At 49.8% G+C, this 19,093-nt stretch overlaps 1 protein-coding gene across 1 annotated transcript in view; it reads left to right on the plus strand.

Annotated features, from left to right (window-relative positions):
- Window positions 1-1,053: 1,053 nt before the first annotated feature.
- Window positions 1,054-19,093, plus strand: part of GABRA3 (gamma-aminobutyric acid type A receptor alpha3 subunit) — a 58,519-nt gene continuing 40,479 nt past the window's right edge. Inside the window, exons 1-2 of the mRNA XM_008934892.4 lie at window positions 1,054-1,153; window positions 5,210-5,331. Of these exons, the coding sequence (XP_008933140.2) occupies window positions 1,071-1,153; window positions 5,210-5,331 (205 nt within the window). The 5' untranslated portion in view covers window positions 1,054-1,070. The remainder of the gene's footprint in view (window positions 1,154-5,209; window positions 5,332-19,093) is intronic.

Consider the following 19,093-nt stretch of genomic DNA (forward strand, 5'->3'; position numbering starts at 1 on the left):
CATGCTGAGGGGGTTGGCTTTCAACCCAGCATCTCCTTCCTTCAGTGCTGGAGGGAGCTGCCCGAGGCTCTGCAATGCTGGTGCCCGTTGAGTGGAGAGATCCAGAGGTCAGATTTGACTGGCACAACGGCATCTTGCCCTGGTTTTCTGCATGCTGGGATTGAAGTTAGCCTCCACTGATGGCTTTGGGGGCCCCCACTGGCCATTTGTGCCTGTCTGGCACAGAGCTGAGCCTCTGCTGGGCTGAATCCCCCCCGTGCCAACAGGAGGTGTCGGGATGGGGAGACGTCACGACAAGCTGTATTTATACAGGCTGTTGCTTGGCAGTGCTGCTCCAAGGTGCATCAACATAATGACATACATAAAAGGGGAAGGCAGTTAAATGTGCAATAACATCACAATAAAAGTAAAACTGAGCATTAATGAAAAATCTGAGCGCACTAAGTGTAGTACAGTCGAACGTTCCCACCACCTTGGGCCGCGGTGCTCAAACTTAATAATAATTTCTGGCAGTGTCATTACCAGAATTAAATGAGGGCCTAACTGTCTAGAAAAATATGTTTGGGGGGAAAAAAAAAACAGGTCTCGAGAGTCTGCAGGTGGCTCTGCTGCATGGATTTCCCCAAGGTAGCACAGGTACCAGGGAACTGGGAACTGCTGCGAGGGGCAGGTGGTGACTGAGACTATAGGGTGAGGTGCAGGAAGGAAAGATTGGAAGAAGAGCCAGTGTGGTCATTTTGGGAGTGGAGCTATGCACCTGGGGAGCTGCTGGATCTGCTGTGAAGGTGGGGTGAGGGTTTGTTTGTGTATTTACAGGCTTGGTTCTGACCTCATGATGTGACTTCCCCAGGGCCAGCAGTGCTCCAGGGGATGCTGCTGCCATTTGTCCCTGGGGTGGTTCTCTGGGATTTCAAACACAGGCCTCCAGAAATACTGCTGGCTAACATGAATGAACTGATGTGAAAAACTGAACTAACAGGATTGCTTTTCCCTAGTAAATAAAATCTCTTTTCTCTCCTCTCCTTCCCCTCTGTGCCTTCCCTGGCAGGTTTTGGAGGCTCACTGGCACCATGGCGCTGAGGCTCCCAGGGGCGGGGTCCTTCTCTCTCGTTGGAGTCCTAGTCCTGGTTCTGGCTCTCCCTGCTGATGCTGGGTAAGGTGGTGAGTGCTGAGGCTGTTGGCCAAGGCTGCAGTCCTCTTGCTGATCTTAAATATGCCGGGGTCAGGACCTGCATGGAGTAGTCCAGGGCAAAGCACTAAAAAGCGTCTCTGCTGTGTTTGACCCTCCCCTTGTCCCTGTCCCTGAGCTTTTCACCCGGGGACTGTTCAGTCCCTCGTGGCTGACATTAGCACTATTTGAGGCACTCTCACTGAGGACAGTTGTCAGCATTTTTTGCAACAAAACCTATTTTCAGATTTGGCCTCTGCACAATTCAGTCTGGGCAGGGACTTGGCTTGCATGAGTTTTAACACGGAAGAGAGATTCTCCCCCCTCCCCAGTTTCATTTTTTAACACTATTTAAAAGAAGAGAAAACTAATCTGCTTCAGCTGTTTGGTTGCTTGGGGTGTAATGACCCATGGGCAGCACACCTGATCCACTGGAGCACTGGGGTTCTCTGCCAGCTCTCCTGGGTTTGCTGCTCTCCCTCTGCCCAGGTTAGTGTTCCGGGATGTGCAGGCTCCAGCTGTCCTGGCACAGGGAATGCTGTTGCCAGCCTCACCTTCCCAGCCTCTGGGAGCTGACAGGAGACAAATCCTGTTAGTCTGTGACAGGCTCTGCAGCCCTCCTCTGCATCCCACCAGAGCCTTTGCTTCGTGAGCTTGGGGAAGCCTTTGAGAAAGGGAGGCAGAGATGCCACCAGCCATGGGGAGGGAGGAGCTCTGCACAGAGGGAGAGAAGTGCAAATAATACATGACTGCTATAAAACATTTAGAAAAGCCTTTAGAGTGCCAGGTATGGACACTGAAGTGATGTTTGCTGAGTTACAAGTCCAGCAGTGATCAAGGATCTTCATGCATGAGATGTCACTGCTGCTGCTCCTCCAGCATCCACACACCCCTCCCACCCTGTCCTGCCTGTTTTGCTTTGCCTGCTTGGATCTGACTTCCCAGAGGCATCCTGAGCGTGCCTTGCCCTGTAAATGCTGACCCTGCCCTGCCTGCAGAGGCACAGACAGCCCTGGGCACCTCCTGCCCCCTGTCCAGCTACTGGGGCTGGGGCTCCCTCCCCATGATGGTTGGGGGGTGTCAGCAGCCCCTGTGCCTCCAGCCCTGCCTCTGCCTTCCTCACTGCTGCTCTTTTCCTTCCCATCACATACTCACTGAAGCCACTGCCATGCTCCCTCACCACCTGCCCCAAGGGGATTGCTCAGAATATTGGTCCACAGGAGGATTTGTTTCCTAAACTGTGTGTGAGGGGACCCTTGTGCAGAGGTTGCTGTGCTGATGTGGCACAGCTCCCCAAAGAGCACGTGCACAGGTGGCAAGGTAATGACTTTTCCTCAAGCCTGTCTTAATTAAATTTGCTGTAAACCTCTGTCCTCCCTGCCTAAAGGCTTTTAATTATTTTAAAACCTTGATCCCCATCCCTCTTTGCAGTTCCTTTATGCCTTGCTAAAGGGCAGCCTTAGCTTTACATTAAGGCCAGTTGAGCCTGCCCAGACCTTGGCTGGAGCGGGGAATTAGCCCAGATCAGGTGCCAGGCAGAGATGCTGCTGCCTCTCCCCTGCCTGCACCTTCCCTCACTCTGCCTGCACCTTCCCTCACTCTGCCTGCACCTTCCCTCACCCTGCCTGCACTGCTCTTTCCCCAGCATCTCCCAAGTGAATCCCACACTGCTCACGTTGAAGTCAAACCCTCAAATGTCAGGCTAAGTAAAACAGCTTTGAAATTTGTAAACTCATTTTTCCCATCACCGCGGAGCCTCCACCAGGAGTTCCTTCACAAAAATCGGTCTTCTCGCTCTTTATATTATGGGTAATTTTTAAAGATAGCCTATAAAACATTAATGAATGAGCTTTCATGAGCATGCTAGCTGTTCATAACTTATAGATGGTTATATACTCATCAGCAGACACTGGTACAGATTACTTTTAACCATGACATCTATTGAAAGCTGGTACAATTGGAACCCCACTAATTACAGTAGTCATTTTTTAAATTTCTCAAAATTCTGCTTACCTGCAGGGAGTTCCAAGTCCAGATGAAAAGCCAAAGTCAGTGCTTTGATTCAAATGGAAATGGGAAGTCTCGAAGGTTGTGGTGCAGTTTGTGCCATCGGGGTGGTTTGATGTTTTGGACCTGACAGGGTGCATTAGGGCAGGGCCAAGTGTTATCCCGACCATGCCTCACCCCCACATCCTCTGGGAACTGCAGTTTAAGCACTGATACCCTCTTTGGGCTCCTGTAGGCTGAGCTTCCTGGCTTGACCATTTCTCCCAGGATAGCAGCTCTTGCTTTGCTAAAAACAGAGGCTGGGTGGTCTTGTGAGAGGTGGGACCCAGCCCCTGGGGAAGTGAACCCCAAACACTTGAAATGCAGTTTCCCTGAGTGTTTGGTCATTGAAGGCAACAAAAATTAGTGTGAGAATTGCCCCAAATGGAATATTTCAATTAACTGCAGCATACTAAATAGTATTGGTTCAACCTGGCTCTAAAAATACCCATATCCTACTCTCAATTCTTCCTGTTTTGCTAGAAAATACCTTTTGCTCTTTTATGTTACAATCTGGGTTTTCTGTTGGGTGAACACTTTGACAGAAAACTCCAAGCCAGCTCTGCTACTTACCACCCACTCTACTGATCCTACACAGTGTATTTACAAATGGACCAGCAGTGTCAAGGGTAACTAGTCCAACCAGATGGGATACAGCAGGACTGAGCTTTGAGCTCCTTAAATTATATTCCTTTTTCTGTTGGTTTTTTTTCCCCCAATTACTTCCTCATGCATGCTTAAACCAGTGGCTGCAAAGAGCAACTGGAACAAAAGGAAATAAGGCTGAGGTGGAGAAGGAAAGGGGCAAACCCCTTAGAAAGCAACTATTTAGGGGCTTCTCTTCCCCCAGCTGTGGGGAGCAGGGCACTGCTCCCTCCACTCCAGCAGCCTTTTCTCCCCTGCCTGGCTGGGCATCCTCAGCCATCCTGCTGCCTCTCTGTGCCTCTTAATCTTTTTTTGGCCTCAGTGGTCTCTCTCTTATTTCCTCTTCCATCTTCCTTGCAATCTCTTCATTTTTATAGATTTTTTTTTTCTTTTGGTTTTCTGTTACTTAATCTTCTGCCTTTCCATTTGTTTGGTCCTAACAGCTATTTCTGCTGGGGAAAGCTGTACTTGAATCCACAGCACTGGTACTCTGTGTTGTCTGAAATCTCTTTTAAAGGCAGGTGGTTTCAGAAGGATTCACAGGCTCTTTTTCTGTTGATTGAAAGGCAGACACAAAACGCAAATGTATTATTTGAGCCCCTTGTGTTTGCAAAACTGCATTGAAGATTTTGTTCAGCAAGATGAGCTTTGTTTGGGAAATTTACTACTTGTTTTATTCCACCTGGGGCAGAATATGTTCTGAGGAAATCATCTTGTTTGGGGACTTCCAGGCTTCTTGTGTTGAGCAGATCTGGGAACGTGAAAAATCATTTGTTTTTATAAATAGGGAAAGTTCAAGAAACTGCAGAAAAGGTTCGTGAGGTGTTTTAATGATGGACTCAGGCTTCAAGCCTGCCTGACGGAATTCCTACTTTTCTGCCTCCCTTCCCTTTTCCCGGGGGCAGAAAACACTGAAATGGCAAATAACTGGCATCACTCCTTCCGTGCTGCCTGCAGGGAGATACTGGCACTTGAATAACTGCGGTGCCCCCAGCCTCTGTTCATCAAATGGCCATGCCTGGGGCAGGGATGGATGCTGGGGCGGGGGAAGGCTCCCTGTTAAAACGGGGCTCCTGAACCACTGTCCATGGTGCTGCTGGCCCTGAGCATGGAAAGGTGGGCAGGGAGCAGCGCGGGTGCCTCAGTGCTGAAGTGTTGATTAGAGATGCCCTGTGGGGCGTCCTGGAAGCACATCACTCTGCCAACAAGTGTGCCCCGTCCTGCAGTTCAGGCTGGAGCAGGAACCAGCATCCCTTCGTTCCCTGGAACTGTTCAGAGCACATCCTCTGAAGGTAGGTTTCTCTTCTGATGATGTCTTTTCCTTTTTTTTTTTCCCCTCCCCCTTGCCAGGCTCTCTCAGAAGCACGTTTCAGACGTCGTTGATGACAGCAAAGATAACATCACCATTTTCACCCGCATCCTGGACAGGCTGTTGGATGGCTACGACAACCGCCTGAGACCTGGACTTGGAGGTCAGTTGGGTGGAGAGATGATGCTTCCCACAGCTGTGCAGCTCTAGAAAGGAGAGGCAGTGCAGATGACTTATTGAAAAGTCTGGTGCTGTCAGGAGGAGAGGCTGGTTCAGTGCCAGAGTCAGTCTGTGGCTGGTTTCCCTCTTTTGAGTCGGTGCTATTTTGTTGGGTTTTATCTTGTGGGATGGGAAGTGCCAGTCTCTGAGTGCTGGGGTCACCTGTGACATTGCAGTGACAGGCCTGTAGATGGAGCAGCTATGAATAAACTTATTGCTACTATTTTCTAGGCATTAGCATTTCAGAAATGCTGATACATTCAGGAATTAAAGAAAGGCATTGAGGTGCTGGAGCTGGTCCAGAGGAAGGGCAATTTCTTCACATAAAGGGTTGTAAAGCACCAGAACAGGCTGCCCAGGAAAATGGTAGAGCCACCATCCCTGCAAGTGTTCAAAAACATCTGGATGTGGCACTTGAGGACATGGTGGTGCTGGGTTGGCAGTTGGACTTGATTCTCCTAAAGGTCTTTTCCAGTGTGAGTGATTCTATGATTCCATACCACCAGTTTGCAGGACCTCCAGCTCGTGTTGGTTTTGCTTTCCAGTCAGTTTGCTTTGCTACAGAGCCTCTATCTTGACACCTGCTCAGTTATTTTTTTATTGTAGCTGTCACCTGGCAAGCTCTTCCCTGTGTGCTGCTCTGGAGATCAGGCAGTCACCCGGGCTTTGCTGCCTCCTGAGCTGCATTTAACACTGCTGCTATCACTGCTGCTGCTGCTGAGGTTCTCTCCAAGCACCTGCAGTTGTTTAAGGGGCTTCAGAAAGCAAAATAATAGTAGCCACCTTCCCACCTAATGCTTATGCCTTCAGTTAGTGTGATATAAGGAGGCAGAAAAAATGGGGAGATGTGTGAGGAAGACAGATGTGAGCTGGGCTGAGGGAGATGTAGACCTGGGTGGTTTATTGGTGTGTTGCTGTGGCAGAGTTGACCCCTCTCAGATGCTGACAGCTCTGTGTCACTGGGGCCTCTGAGGAGATGTCCCTGCCCTGCTCTGAGCTCTCCTGTTTGGCTGCAAAGGTGTGCTGCTGGACTACAATTTCCACCCAAAGCTGGAGTCACCATGTGCTCTCCTGTTTTCCGAAGGTCCCACTGCCAAGGGAGGTTGGGAACAAGCTTTCCTGGGCTCTTGCATGCTAATGGGGGCTCTGGTGTTATAATGCTAGCCTGGAATTGCACTCTCCCTTGCTCAGAGCAGCTTTGTTGTCCCTTCCCAGCCCCATGCTCACCTCTGTGCCACAGCCCTCTGCCCTGCACCTGTCCAGGAGTACTTTGATCCCAAGCAGAGACCATGCAAAGCCTGGGGAAGAAGGGCTTCTGCAGTGAGCATCCTCATCTCTGATGCTCTGCCACACTGCAGGACCCAGGCAGGAAAGAGTTACTGTGTCTGCATAAGCAATCCATCAGTTTTATTGCTTTTGTTGCTTGTTTCTTTCCCCCAGAATTAACTGTGGTCCCACTAATAGCTTTGCTTCCTCAAGTTTCCCCGATGGCTGTATTGATTTAACTGAAATGAGTTCTGAAAGGGGACTGAGGGGGCATTTATGTTCACCGTAGGCTCAATTGCAGACAAACCCATGCAAAGCATTAACAAGAGGACTCCCAGGAGCCCCTTGCTGGGAAAGTTAAAACCTTTCTTGGAACATCTTTCCTCTGTTGCTTTAGATCCTTTAACAACGTGCTTAACATAATAAATTGCCTTTGCCTGAACCAGCCACCGTATGTTTAAAGACTGCTTTCACCTCTGGTTTCCCCTGGCAGAGCAGTCCTGTGGGCCCAGATGGGAGGTTTTGACAAGGGCTAGAGGTTTTGGGAGCTGTTGGCTGGCAATGAGTTGTGTTTGCATACAGGGCAGCCTGGTGAGCCAGGCTCTCCCCACTTTTAGCTGGACCTGTTTTCCCCAAGGCCAAACTTTTGGAGATCTCTCAGGAACAGAAGGACCTTCCCCACTGCTGCTGGTGGCCAGAGAAGCAGAAATGGTCCTGCTGCAGCCTCCACACCTGGGGGCTAATGGAAGAGCCTGGGGAGATAATCAGCAAGAGGTGGGCTCCTGCTGTCCAAGGCTGTGTGAGATCTGGGAGAGGGATTGCTTTGCTCCAAATTAGCAGCTGTGCTGCTCGGTGACTGACAAGGTACATTGGCTTTCCTGTGAGACAGCACTGGGCAGTCCCTGCAGACAGACCCAGCACTGGCTCTCCCCATTTCCCTCAGGAATATCTTCCACTTGCTTTTCTGAAGATGTCAGGTAATGGCATCCATTAGTAGCACTAAAGTCCTGCTTTGGTGCCCGTGGACAGGGCAGCTGTGGTGTCGCTGTGTCCACACACGGGCTGATGGAGAGATGAACTGGCCAAAGCAGGACATGCAACATCCCTCCTTGGCTGGTTTCCCTGCTCTGCATGAGACAGATCCCCCTGCAAAGGGCTGGGACAGGCAGGGCTGGGAGTGCTGCAGCCCCTCTCAGGGCTGTGTGCTCAGTGCCTGTCCCCCACGCTTCCCGTGCGCCAGGAACAGAGCAATGTTTGTTTAGACTTCGGGAAAAGACACTGTGTAAGCAACAGAGTGTTAATGTGGTGACTTCTCCCCTCAAGATAGCCTCTTTGTATTTATTTTCTTATCCCCTCTGTTTTCACCATCTGCTGCCACCCACTCTGATAGCTCCCATGCCAGAGCTCCTCTTCCTACCAGGATGCTGCAGACACAGATTAAAGCAAACCAGTGCTGAGGCTGCCTGGGACTTCCTGGTGCTGCAGAGCCAGGTCCAGGTGAGGGTAATCCTGGGCCCTGCTGCTGCTCCTGCCTCCAGGGGCTGGCTCAGGGCATCCTCTCTAGCTCAGAGTCCTTGCTGTCTTGAGGCAAGTGGAGGTTTATGAGCATAGTCCAGGCTGGCTTAGAAGAGGAAAGGAGGGGGTCAGGGGAAAGAAAGTGATTGTCAGACCCCTCTTTTTGCAACAGCACCCTGTAGCACTGGGGACACAATCACTGGTGTCCCAGAGAAGTCTTCTGTGGCTGGTAGAAGGTTTCTCTCTGTCTCTGCCAGCTGAGCCAGGGCTGGATTCCTCTTAGGAGCAGAGCTGAGCCTTTCCTTTGGCCTCATGACCACTGAAAGACAGTCTGGGCTTGGGGAAGGGGTAGCTACATAAAGGGTTGATGTTATAGGACTCAGAGTGGGGGAGGAGAGGAAGGAACTATCAGCAGACAACCTGTGTTTCCCCTGGGAAAACACGGGGCAGATTGGTTATTAAGTCAGAAGAGGAACAGAAGTGGACCCTGAGGGGATGCAGACATCTGTTGCCATGGCCAACCTTGTAGGATAAGAAAATGTCCCATGGAGAGAGCTTCTGTGGACAGCACTGGCCTCTGCTCCTGCTCTGGAGCTGTGCAGGCACACAGCTCCCAGCCCCGAGGGGCTGCAGTGGGAAGCATCTATTTACAGCTCTCAGGTTCTTCTTGCTGGGGCTCCTGCAGAGCTGGCACACAGGGAGCTGTGCACCTGGAGCTTGCAAGAGTAGGAGAGGGCAGATGTGGCCAGGAAAAAGAGGTAGAACTGGCTGACAAAGGGAGAGACATCCTACACCCCAAAGGAAGAGGTGTTCGAGGAGTGGGATGTAAGTGGTGAGACCATGAGTGATCCTCCAAGACTGGCTGATGAACTAAAATACCCTGTGTGTCCTGGTGCTGCGAGGAGTGATGGAAGTTCTGCAGTCCTTACACAACCAGTGTGATGTCCAGCACAGTGAACACGAGGGGGGATGTGGTGGTTGAGGGTTTGAGGGTCAGTGATGCTCCCTGTGCAGCTGTGCCTCCTGTACCTTATTTCCTAACTGATGAAATTTGGGCCCATTGTGCTGCAACTGAAACAGAGATCTGTGAACTTCTGGGAAGGGACAGGAAGGGACATTTCCAGGCTTTTCCTTCCTTACAGTCTCAAGAATCCTTTTAATATTTGGCAATTGAAAGTTAACAGGGAGCTTGGGGAGGTGTGCGGGACCTTTCCACAGCTGTTTGAAAATCAGGGTAGGGTTTTCTTCCAGCTCAGCCAGAGACTGCCTGCTTCAGAGGGCTGGGGATTCACCTGAGGTACACTTGGTGTAAGGATGAGGAAGCCAGAGGACATCTGGAGCAGTGGTGGACAAAGTCTCTGCACTGGGTGATCAGGAAACCTGCACTCCAGAAAACTGTTGGCCTTTTCCATGTGCTGCCAGGAGGAAAAGGTTTTACCCCAAGGAAGAGGAGGCTAGAGTAGGCTGCTCAGTTTTCTAGAGGATGAGCTGTAAACTTCCTAGATAAGCCGATTTCTCCGACTGCAATTAAAAAGTAATTTGTACCGTGTTAAGCAGGTGGGCTGAGATCGATCTGTGTTATCCCTCCTGGATGCAGTGTTGCTTACAAGGCTCCTCTTCCTCTCCTCCACTGCACTGCTCTTTGTGGCTTGGTGTCAGCATCTCCCTGCCCACACTGGGCTCAGTACAGACAGCCTTGGGGTCGAGCAGGATCTGGTGCAGTCAGGGTCTGCTGCTCACAAAAGGACTCAGCTCAGGGTTGCCTGACATGGGCCTATAGTGCCTTTTATCTGGCCTCACTATGTCAGCTCTGTCTTGCTGATGGTTTTGATCTATAGCCACCTGTTAATATTTATCCTGCTGTCATATTCCCTTTATTCTTCTGTAAGTGAAGAGCACCTCGGTTGAAGCTGTTCTTGTCTCTCCTTTCTGCGGTGCAGTGTTTCTTCCTGCTTTTTTTAATGATGGTGTAGTTTGGCAGGATGGCTTCTGAGCAAGTAAGAAACATCTGTATCCCTGTCTTGCCACCTCTATCTCACCAGTTCAAGTGCTGATGAGCCAGAAGTTTTGGACTTTGGTTCAGAGAGGCTCCCTTTAGGTTGAGACTTTCTGGGGCAATGCCTGCTGTGTTGCACCTCAGTGCATGTGTCACTGTGTCCTGAGCTCCTCCTTGTTTGCTGCTGTGTGAGCATTAAAGCAGAGGGGCTGAAATATTCACAGTAATAAATTCTAGAATTGCCTGTCTGTTCCTGGTCTCTGGGCAGAAGCATTGGGCACTGCCTGTGCTGTGGGGACACCTGAGTGGCAGAGGCAGAATCCTGTCCCACTCCCTGCTGCAGCAGAGCTGGTCCTCAGGTGTCCCTGCCTCGGGCTGCTCTTGAGATCTTCATTTTTTTTCACCTGTGCCTGATGAAGCTGCCTGCAGTCTGTCATAAACATTACCTAGATCTACTGTTTGTGTGAGACAAACATTAGATGACAAACCCAGTGGTCCTTTGTGGTTTGTTATGATTTCTAGGGTTTCAGGACTGTGTTTCATCTGTTATTCTGTCTTAGTGTTCCACTTCTCCCAACTTCTCATCTCTTTTCTCTGATCTGACTTCATTGATTACTCCAGGGAGGAATTTGATCCTTAGAAAAAAAAATAAATCCATAGTCTTATCTCAGATTTTTGTCTTTGTCTGAGATTCCTTGATGAGTTTTAATTTGGAGCTGAGGCATTGCCTGAACAGCATTTTCTTCTATTTACCTTTCTGGGGCAACAGGGACCCTGCTCTGTCTCGTCAGACTTCTGAAGTTATCTGTGAACAAATTAAAAAAAGGTTGTCTTCCCCTCGGGGGCAGCTCTCCAAAGGCAGCTTTGCCATGGATTTGCACAGCCCCGGTGCTCTCGTCTCTGATGCAGAACTCCCAGGTGTGTTGCTGGTTAAACCCGTGGTGCAGAGCCAGAGGAAGCTCCGTGTGGAAAGGCTGGCACACGTCAGGAGGCTCGGCTGCTGTGCCTAAGGGGGAAAGTCTTCTCTTCAATAAGTGATGAATGTGCTTGGGGCAACGAGCCCGTATCAAAGCTTCAGGGATATCACAAACACTCCAGAGGGGTCAGGAATGCACTGTGTAGAGAGATTGATAGCTTTGGGTGTGAAACCAGCCCCTGGGCTTCGGGTCAGCACCGGGTCCCTCGGGGGCACTGCAGTGCCACCGCAGGGCTGTGAGTGGGGCACCACGGTGGGTCCCTGCCCGACCACCCTCCCATGGGCCAGTTGTGTGGCCAAAGTCCATCACCTGCTGTCCTTGTGCCGCTCCTGGGCTCTCCAGAGAGGCCCAACCAAGCCCCCAGGCCGCAGGGTTGTGAAGGGGAAGGTGTTTTTCGTGCTACCTTGGATGCCTTTTATCAGCTGGCACCTTCGTTTGCTGAGTGTGCTCCCAGTGAGGAGCCCCCCCAGCTGCTGAACCAGCCCTGTATCCACACATGTAGGCAAGAAGATTTTTCCCCAAAGGGTGAGAAATTCTTCTAGGAAAGTGAAGCCATCTGGAGGAATTTTTGCCCCAGTAACTTCTACTGGAGTGACACCTCGGAGGTTCAGTGCTTGCTCAGACACCTGCAGTGAACCAGTGCAAATGTTGGGCAGCTGATCCTGCCCGAGGGGAAGCTGGTGGGTGCGTGCTGATGTTTGTTTATAATGACTTTGGAAGGGGAGAGCTGATGTTTCAGCGTGTTGAACATGTGTTAGATGGTTTTAAGAACATTAGTAGATGATGTTATAGATGGCTATAAACTGCTTGTGAGGATGTCTTTATTGATCTGTTGGACTATGGCAGCTACTCATTTATTAGAGTTTCCATTTGTTTAGTCCCACGTAAAGGATTTATAATGTGTCTTTGATATGGATTGTGAAATAAGATTTTTTTTTTTTATTGGGCATTTTAGAGTTTGAAAACAACTTTAATTGGTTTATTCTGGGAAGCTGATGGTGAAACAACTGGTCAAATATTGAGGAAACAGCAGTTCTTTTATTCCTTGAGCTAGAGGATAAAATGTTTGCAGCAGTTTGTGTAGTAATACAGAGGCACTGATTATGTCTGATGAGGCAAAGTCATTGATCGTGTTGGTGCTGAATTTCAGCCCTGATCCATCTGGAAGAAGCAATCACATCTATCTGAGCCCCCTGTGGAGGGGGGATTAATGCTGCTGATTCAGACCTGTTAGCTTGTTAATGCTGTTCCATTTGTTTAAAGGTTATTGTTTGATTAAATAAAAATATTGGAGTGTTCGTGAGGCTCTGGAAGATGCATGGGGCTTTGGGGAGTGAGCTGCTGCAAGACTCTGAGGCTAAATTGTGCAGTCCCTTAACCAATTACTATTAAAAGTCAGGGAGAAATACTCATCTTGTTGCAGTAAATGGCAAAACTCTCACCTGATGGGGCAGGAGTTTCATGTAATGATTTCTTGGTGTACTCACCTGCAGCTTTTTTTAAAGCCTCTGAATGATGTACTGCTAATATTTATTAAAAAAAAAAAAAAAGAGTGCTTCTGGAGTACTGGCAATTGTAGGCACAGAGTATAGCCTAGAGAGAGCTTTTAATCTGCAATTTGCATTGTGAGAAAAGGACACCCCGTTCACTTTACCTTCTGGAAGAACATAATTCAAACCAAACTGTTGAGAACAACAGGCATGGAAAAAGAATATGACTCTTTTTTTTTTTTTTTCTTCCCCTGAAATCTGCTGGAAAATCCTGTTGATGACAAAGCTCAGACTGCATTAGTGGCTGGAATGATTCATGACTGGAGCAAAATAATAAATTGTGTCTCAGGAGTCGAGATGCTATTTCAGCATCGCAAAAACCATTTCAGACGGCCCTGGTTTGGAAGGATCGGTTCTGACACAAATGACTTTGTTCAGGAAAGGATCTGAGGACCAAAATAACGTCCCCCAAACCACAGCCATTTGGTGTGTGCAGCACCAGAGGCTCTGTACAAGGCTCTCTGCATCCTCCTGGGCTCTTGCTGAGGGAATTGTTTGTATCCATACAGGCCAGATCAGATTTCTTGCAGTCCTGCTTACTCACCTGAAGACATATCTCTTGAAAGCTGTGGATGTCACTTTGGCCAGTTAAGGCCACTGTCTTGCAAAAAAGAAAAAAAAAAAAAGGGGAAGGTGCAAAATCTTCCTTCCACAAGTTGTGTTTTCTGTAAAGGGTCTGTGCACATGTGGGAATTGAATTACAGGCTTTTGTGCATGAAAGATTAGAGCTCTTCCCTTTGGAGAGATGCACCTGGTCTCACCTGAGATTTTGAAAGAGCCTTTTCCTAGAAAAGGCAGGACAAAAGTCTTGTCTGCTTTTATGAGGAAGGGTTAAAGAACAAAAGCATGAAATCTCCTTTCTTCTTTCTCGACCAATCTAGCCATCATTATGAGAGAAGCTCTCTGATAGCTTCTCTTTGTCATGTAATGTTAATACCATTAAGTCCACTTTGGCAAGGAAAGTGATGTATAATTAATTTGCAAATCAGTAAAGTGGATGTGATTTTTATACAAAAGAGAAGGTCTTTGACAGCAGCAGGCATTGTGTGGGCACGGCCATGCTCGGGTGGGACCCCTCCTCTGGAGCATCCCCCTGCCAGCAGTGACCTGGCACCCCCAGGTCCCAGGCTGGGCTTGTTCCCCTGTGTGTGTCCTTCTGTGCACACACCTTTAGTGGGTCCCCTTTACTGCCAGCCAGAAAAGGGACTGAATTTAACAACTAAGAGGGGAACCACGTTAGGCAGAGGGGTTTAGGAGTATGAAAGTGCCACTGGATATCTCCAGAGCAAGTTGGTTGAGCCAGCTGAAAATATCTGTAAGCCTCTGCCTCCATCCACTGGTTTTGGTGGTGGTGGTTTGGTAATTTTATTTTTTTTTAAAGCCTTAGGTCTATAGGAATTATTATTATTTTGATGCAGAATGCATTAAAAAGGGAAAAGGAAAAAAATCCAAACACTATCTGGACTGATTTGTTCCCAGAAAGATGTTCAATTTTGTATGTATAATTGAAAGAGTCTAAATATAGCTGTATTAATATTTATGGGCCTTATGTTGGAGTCAATACAAGAGTTGCTGTTCGAGGCAATTAAGCTTTACCTTTTCACATGTAGGATTTCAGCTTTTGGAGATGACATTAGTGGTGTGACCTGCATCCAAGAGAGAAAAAACTAAAAGCATGCCATTATCTGTCAAATATGATACCCTGTATTTAATGCTGTTTGCTGACAGGCAGTTTGTCTCCAGCAAGGGTGATCTCTCTGGAGAATGGCTGCTGTCTTAATAGGGGGGAAATCAGAGGAGTCAGTAGTCTTGGAGGCTTGCAGGAGAACTGTCCCTGCAGTGGATGCTGTGTTTGGGGAGGAACGGGTGACTAGACTGCCTCATGACATCAGAAAGTGGGGATTGCCCACCTCTGCTGCATCAGTAGCTGCTGGGGATGAGGAGAAAATTATTATGGTGACACTTCATGGATTCCTTTTGTCTTCACACCACCCACACCCTGGGGCTGGGACACGAGAGGGAGTGCACAGGGCAGGGAGGGCTGCTCGTGCCCTGCTCCTGGGCTGGGGCTATCTGTGCCTGTCTGCAGGGCCAGTCACAACCTTCATGTCATTAAAGCACGGGGAGAGCAAAGCCTGTCCAGAGATCTGAGCTGCTGTGGGGAGAGCGTGTGCACGGGGAATTAGGTCGAGGCTGTAACGACGAAAACAAGTCGCTTTGCGTTAATAACAAAGGCAAAACGATGATGTGCTTGATTTCTAAAGCTCTGCCTTTCAAGAGCAGGGTATCACTGGGAGAACATGACAGCAATCCTGGCGCTGGGTGAATTGCCCTGCATTGCTGCTTTTTGGAAGCCGCAGCTCCTCGCTGCTCCAGTGAACAAAGAGCTGTTAGATGCTATAAAACCTCTCACTGATAGGGACTGTCTGAACCCCGCCTTCCTCCTAAATTTGATCAATGTGTCAGGTTTTTCCTTCCATCTGGACTCTGATGACTGCCTTTGGGCAGGAGGACAGCAGCAAGGAGCCTCGGCTGGGGCTGCTCCTCAGTCTCCCCGGGGAGCAGGGGGTCAACCTGCCCTCCCCAGGGCTGCAGAGGGAGGTTGTCTCAGTGAGGCTGAGCTTGGTGCTCATCCCTTCTCTGAGGACTCACCAATTTTGAGTGGGTGTGTTTCTGTTCTTTCACTGGTGTGTTGTGTATTTTGGTAGCTTGGAAGCCTTTTAACCCCCTTCAATGAGCACCAGGGGGATGCATTTTCCCAGGGCTTTCGTTAGCTTTGGCTGTTGGAGCACAGTGGCTGCTTGAACGGGGAGAGAACAGCGGATATCAAACAGCACACGTGCCAAGGTAAAAATGGTGGCCACGCTCTTAGTGGTTGAAAATGAGTTTTCAACTCCAAATGGTCCTTTTGAATCCTGTCTGGGGATTTGCTCCAGGCAATGCTGACCCCAGCAGACTGGTATTTCCAATTATGGATGACATTATCCTTGCCCAAAGGTGCTGGCTCAACAGCAAAGGAGTGTTCCTTGGTGTGCCAGCACAGGGCTGAGTCCCACCTCGTCTCTATTCCTGAACAAGGGCAGGCCAAGATATATATTAAGAAAAAAGGAAATTGCACCGTTTAAATTTAAAAAACTCATTTAGCTAAAGCAGTGTAAGCGCCCATGAATATTTATCCGATGCTATGGAAGCGTGTGGACTCCCACCTACTTTATTAAATTGATTTTCAATAAAAATGCAAGTGGAAGACGTTTGATTAATGGCTGGTGGGGCGGTACAATTAATGTGAAGTCTGGAGTCAGCAAGAAGTGTCCCCTGAGCCCGTGTGTCCCTGCTCGAGGCTGGGCTAAGGAAACGTTTGTAAACTTCTCTGAGGGACACCAGCAGTGTTTACCCGTGTGGTTTCCCAGCCGGGGTGAACAGGAGCTGCTGTTTGGTTGCTGCATGGCTTTGCTGAGGGCCACTGTCCTGACCTTGAAGCTGGTGTGTGGTGTTTGCTCCCAGTGTTCTGCCTTCTCCTCTGCTTTTCACACCCCCCGAGCAGGCTGCACCTGAGAATTAAGCACAGCAGGGAGCTCCAGAGATCCTGTCGGGTGTGAGTGAGGCTCCCTGGGTCTTTGCATTTAAACATGCCTGGGATTAGCTCCATCAGCCTCCGGATCTGCTCAGCTCCTACCGATTTACCTGCTCGGATTTGTCTGCTGGAGGAAGGCAATTTGGAGCTGTAATGTTACAGCTCTATTAAAGATCTCCAGCGTGGTTTCCCGCCGGGACCCTCGCTGGGGCTGGTACCGCCTCCTTCCCGGGAGCTGTCGGGAGCTGGGAGATGCTGATCGTGGTGCCGGGGAGGGTCGAGGGCTTTGTGGTACCCGGGGTCCTGCTGGGTGGGGGAGCCTGGGCATCCCTGCAGGCTGCAGGGGCCTCCCTGTTCTCTCCACGCCTGCAGCCTGAAATAGAAACTCTCCCCGCGGGTCCTGTTAAAAAACCTTTGGAAGCTGCCGTGGGTGGGATGTTACATCTCGCTGCGGGGGATTTCTGAGCCAGGGGCGGAGGTTTTTGGGCTGTGATGGTTAGGCAGGGGCTGTGTGGGAGCAGGGGCAGGCAGCATGCCTTGGTGTGGCAGAGAAGGCAGGAGTCAGGCAGGGACACAGCTCCATCTCAGCATCCCTCAGCTCCTGGAGCCCAGAGAGGTACCACAATGCTGTGAGCCACTGAAATGAGGGTGCCCAAATGACACCAGGTAACACCTGGGGCGTGAATCCTTCCCCTAGCCAGGGTGGGAGCCCCAGGCCCAGGCTCCTGTGCTGGGGGCAGGATCAGAGCTGTGATGTGCTCACCCCTTCCCAGAGGGCTCGTGGTGCCCACGGGCTGCAGCCAGATGGCACAGGGAGAGTATCCAGGGGCAGAGATGGTGCAGATGCTCCTGATGCTGCCCTCTGAGAATGGAGAGGCTCTTGCAGTGATGTCTCTTTTGCAATACTTTGGGGGCTTCTCTGCGTGCAAATGTATAATGAGGCTCTCTGCCTACAGGAGAAGGGGGCCTGTGCCAGCAGGCAGGGGATGGGTGCAGATACTTTTGGCATGTGCTGTGTTGGTTGGGCACACCCCTGCTGTGCTTGCACTGCTGGGGAGCTGGGCATGGGCAAGAGTGATGGGAACAGAAAGGAATTAAAGAAAAAAAAGGAGCAGGTGTTGGCTAATATGTATGTGGCAGAAAAAGAGAGGAGACTTCTGGTTGAAAACAGAAGCTGAGAAAAGACAGATTGGCAGGCAGCATATTTCTGGAGACAGCTTTCTCCTCTGTAGGCTGAGTCACCTAAGAAACGTGTCAATAAAACACACTTGCAGGCAGTGTCTCTAATAAATATATATTTAAGAGAGACATTTCTTCAAAACTTCTGCTAGGAGACGTTGAATTCTGAAGGGATGGCATGAGAAATGACATCTCCAGTGGAAGCACGGGGTTGCCATGGGAACTGGAACGCTTTGAACACACATCACTAAAACAAGAAAACATTTTCCCCAGCAAAGGAAATTAAAAACTACATACATCTGGAGGCATCTGCCCTCTGCTTGTCTCTGATGGGAGCATCAGAGTATCATGCAGCATATCGTAATTCATGTAGTGGGCAGGTCTGACAATTCCATGTTGGTTGCTGAATCTTCGTGAGTGACGGTGATAAAAAAGCCTTCCTGTCCCTAGGACAGATAATGCTGGCTGGGGAAGAGGAGATTTAGAGCCATAAAGGAATTTCCTCTGAAATGGTTTTGCTCCCTGGGGGATGAAACAACAGCCTGAGTGCACGACTAAGCTCCTCTTGCCTTGTGGGGAAACCCTGCTCCCAGGGTTTGCTGGCAGCCAGGCACTTCCCTGGGCAGCCTGGGGAAGGCAGGTGAGAGGGATGGAGGGGCACGGGATGTGTTTGGGGATTTATCCTGTGCTTTGGAGACTCTCAGTTTATCCATGCAAGTCTGGGACAGCAAACCCAGGAGGAGTTATTTGCACGTGCCAGTCCATGCATTTCTTTCTTTTCTTTCTTTTCCACATTTATTTGCTTTCCTTTCTTTTCCAGTGCCTTTCCCGGTGCGTGGCAGCCCCGTGGGCAGAGGTGGCAGAGGGGGAGCCCAGGCAGGGAGGAGAGTTTGTCGTGGCACACGACAGCCCTCCAGCATCAGGGGAAATGCTAAATTGCCCGGTGCAAGGCACTGTGAATGAGATCAGTTTATTTGTGCTCTGTATTGGCATTGCTGAGGAGTAAATGAGCACTGACCATGCAGCCAGTGACCCGTGCATGACAGGGGACAGACAGCTCGGAGGAGAGCCGGGCTCTGGCACAGCTCAGCAGCCACACAGGCAGAGAGACCACGTTGGGGTGCATGAAGAAGGGAAAGTGTCTGTGGAGGTGAAGGATGCCAGAAGCATCACCGGAGGCACACTGTCTGAGGAGCTGATTAAGTTCTCCACTGAAGGAAATGCCAGCCAGGAGCTAATGGATAAGGGAACCAGAGTGCAAATTACTCTGTTGCTCCCTGCTATGGTATTCTGTATTCTTGTATCTTTGTCTCAGTACCTGGCGTTGGCCTTAGGGGACAGGCTTGAAAATTAAATGGGCCCTTCCTCTGAGCTGTACAGCAAGCCCCAGGAGTCACTTTCTTTTTCTTTTTTTTTCTTCCCCTTCCCTTTTTTGCACACTACAGTCCATCACGTGGCCCAGCAATCCTCAGCCTGCAAAGCAACCTGGAACAAGATATAGCCAGAGGCACAGGAAGGCAGTGCTGGGGCTAAAAGGCAGATGGGGAAACTTAGGCACAGCAGAACTGCATTCTTTGCATGCTCAGTGCCACGGTGCAGTGGTGGGGCTGGGGCTCAGACCTCAGCCTGCAAATCTCGTGCACTTGGTT

This window comes from Manacus vitellinus, unplaced genomic scaffold (assembly GCF_001715985.3).
Source record: "Manacus vitellinus isolate BGI_N305 unplaced genomic scaffold, ASM171598v3 scaffold_19_pilon, whole genome shotgun sequence".
Taxonomy (NCBI): Eukaryota; Metazoa; Chordata; class Aves; order Passeriformes; family Pipridae; genus Manacus; species Manacus vitellinus.